This window comes from Aplysia californica, unplaced genomic scaffold (genome assembly GCF_000002075.1).
Source record: "Aplysia californica isolate F4 #8 unplaced genomic scaffold, AplCal3.0 scaffold01086, whole genome shotgun sequence".
NCBI classification, from domain to species: domain Eukaryota; kingdom Metazoa; phylum Mollusca; class Gastropoda; order Aplysiida; family Aplysiidae; genus Aplysia; species Aplysia californica.
Window position 1 is genome coordinate 174,330 of NW_004798356.1, and position 3,402 is coordinate 177,731.

A 3,402-nucleotide genomic window follows, 5' to 3' on the forward strand; every position below is an offset into this window, starting at 1 on the left:
TTTAAAAAAAAAAAAAATTGTGTGTGTTTTTCTCCTAGTAGTAAACACATACTCGTCTATTCGCAAACAAGTTCTCACAATACTCAAATGTACAAATACACAACACGCCGCACCATACATTCCATATCACATGTTATTAACGTAATGTTAGTGTGGTTCATTTTACACTTCTCTTTATTCTCCTATATTTTGATTGTTTAATTGTTCACCGGCCCTTCTTTATTTTACCCCCCCCCCCAACCTCCTTCTACTTTCTGTGTGTTTTTTGCACGAATCGCGTTTTTGAAATTGGAATCATTTGATGGCATCATCCATCATTCGACATTGAAATTCATAGGAAACCACTAGATGCCAGTAAGTTTCTAAGGTTAATGTTGCCAGATCAAATAAATCATCAATATACATATATTTCGACATCGGCGAAGTTATTTAGTGGGATTACAGCTCTACCACAAGGAAAAGTCGGTTCTGCGTTATTCAAAAAAAAGAAAGAGGGGGGAAAGGGGAAGTGGGGGGGGGGTATTGTTTACCATATCAGGATGGTGTCAAACCTCAAAACATTAAGTACTCTTGAGTTTGATACCAGCGATGTCTATAACATAATGTGTCAGTCTCGGAAGTGTAGGCCTTCCTCTAAATTGACAGCGATATCGTTCAGGACGAAATCTTCCTCTATATCTAAGCACCGGGAAAGTACGAGACTCGCCTTGACAGTCATGTCCCCGAATATCGCTGGAGCTTGCTTAGCAAGGCGGTCTCTGAGACAGTTTTTGCTCTCCTCCGCCTCCTCTCTTAGCAAAGGCGTTGAGATGAACGTGAGATTCGAGTGCCCTCCTTCCACAAGACGCCATTTTATTTCGGAGAGCTGATCCCGAGACAAAAAACCCGCCCCCAGTGGTATACCGTTGACCAATCGTGGCAGCTTGCGTAGACAGCTCCCTGGAATGACGTCATCCGCGAAGAGCGGGCGGAGAGTGAGGTGTATGAAGTAGCAGTGGCGGGAGTCGTCGGATTTGCTTAAGGCCCTCACCAACAGAGAGGCATTTTGGGGACTCACGCTGAAAAGTGAGGAGGAGGACTGCGATATGGGCGGGGAGAGAGGGGAAGACGGCGGGGAGTTGTTTGGGCAAGAATTCATGGTGGCTGTAATTTGAACTTTCAAACAATCCACTAAGGTGGGCTTATCGGGAAGTGTTGGGACGTCAAAGGAAAAAGAAAAATCTACATCTGAACTGTAATCGTGGAGGTAGTTAACATCGGCTGCCTGAGAGGTAGATGGGCAATCAAGACTGAGGGAGTCTAGCTCTAAGCAGGACTCGTGTAGTGTGTTTACTTGGACATGCCCACGCGCTTCTGAAGTGGGTCTTGATCTGTCGGCAGAGCTGGATGCGTCTTTAATACACGGCTCCACCAATAGCAGTCGTTCCTCCTCCGCCGAGTTTGTTAACTCTAAGTAGTCTGCCCTTTGTTTCTCGTCTTCCAAACAAGTAGGCTGTTCTCTTACTGCAGCATCACAGGGCACATTTTCCGGCTCCCGGGGTGGGGCTGGCGAGACTAGGGAGCTCTGGGGTTGGCCAACTGACGACTGGAAGCCGAAAATTGGATCCGGGAAAGCGACTGGCCACTGTGAGGCAGGATGTCGTCTGCCAGTGAACGGTTGGATAGCACACGTCACTTCCGGTAGGCCGATACAAGGGAGGGAACTACCCTTGAATTCTTGCCACCCAGCCACGATGATGCCCTGTGGAAATAGAAACAAAAGTAAACCAAAAAATCCCTACTCAGTTTTTAAGAGTTCATCCTTGTACGTACTTCAAGGTATAGATACAAGCCGTTTGTAGTTTGTTAATCTGGCTGTTTCTGAATATTATGTTAAATGCTCTAAACGTGGCAAACACTTCACTCCCAGATTTGTTCTCTTTGGCCGTTGGAGAGACCCCAAGTAAATTAATCTAAACCCTAAATTTCTTCCGGTTCGCTGAGAAATATTCTCCTCTGCAGATGCATTCGCCATCGTCAGACATGGCGGACGAATCATTATTATGATTATTTATTCAAAACATTTTCGCATTTGCACACATTATAAAGATAGTTAATTTTGCCACAACGTTCTCTCTCTCTCTCTCTCTCTCTCTCTCTCTCTCTCTCTCTCTCTCTCTCTCTCTCTCTCTCCTCCCTCTCTCTCCCCCCATCGGCACAATAATAAGGAAGGACGCAGGTAGAGACCGAGGTGGGACGACAACATCACATAGTGGACAGGCCAGTTGAATATGAGCAACGGCCTGGGAGTCGGCGTAAGCAAACGGTAACTGAGGTGTGGAGGGAGCTTTATTTCTAGATATCTAACCATCTATGGTGATGGCCGCCTTTATCATCATCATCACTGCTTTTCTGACACTGAATCAGGGCATAGACAACGGGATAGAATATTAACACTTTCCTTTCTTTATCCTGAGTTCACCTCATGACCCTGTGCGATATCTTAATGTCCGTTTAGTCATTGAATATTAAAATGACTTAATCGAATAAGTAAAAGTAAAAAAAAACCCTCAATAACTTCCTATCTAGAAATCTAGATTCTAGATCTAGATTTAGAATCTAGATCTATATCTAGATCTATATCTACTTTCTAGATCTAGATTCTAGATCTAGCACAACCCACTAAAAATATGGTTTAAAAAAGCACAACTCACTAAAAGTATAACTTACCAAGCACAACTCACAAGTTTATAGATCTAGATCTAGATCTAGATCTACACAAAATACTTTATGCTAAGGAATTTAGAGAATTTATAAGGAAGGAAATGAACCTTCAATATCTTTGCATTTTTGGTACATCGCCTAGGAGTAAATCGATGAGAGAAACATCACATGCAATCAAATGCAATGCAATGGGTAGTGTTTGAAAGCACCACTCTATTTCAAGGTTTAAAAAAACGAACTGTGGACGTAAAAGCAATGCTAAATGGTGCTCTCATAACAGTGGTAATGTTGAAAATAAAATTCTAAACTTATTTCACACTTTCACACCAAATGGGTACACGATTGTAATTTTTTTTTGATTGAGAAGAGTAAGCTATCTATGAAAACGTCGGCCATTACATAATTCGTTAATTACACATTCCAGCATTTGCCAAAACAGTTGCCTCCTTCCCTTTCTCTGTTGTCTGTCTGTCTGTCTGTCTGTCTGTCTGTCTGTCTGTCTGTCTGTCTGTCTGTCTGTCTGTCTGTCTGTCTCTCTCTCTCTCTCTCTCTAATCAGAAAATGCAACAACAACAACAAATAAACGTTTTCAAGGACATACAAAGACAAACACGCATGCATGCGTCAAATAGTCCAGCCTTCTGTTCATGAAATCACATACCACAGAACCGATGGTGAAGCTGCTAGACACTTTGCTGT

The 3,402-nt window shown here is 42.9% G+C and overlaps 1 protein-coding gene across 1 annotated transcript in view; it reads right to left on the minus strand.

The window, feature by feature from the left end:
• Nucleotides 1-9: 9 nt before the first annotated feature.
• Nucleotides 10-3,402, minus strand: part of LOC101858077 — a 16,142-nt gene continuing 12,749 nt past the window's right edge. Inside the window, exon 2 of the mRNA XM_005111609.3 lies at nt 10-1,741. Within this exon, the coding sequence (XP_005111666.1) occupies nt 608-1,741 (1,134 nt within the window). The 3' untranslated portion in view covers nt 10-607. The remainder of the gene's footprint in view (nt 1,742-3,402) is intronic.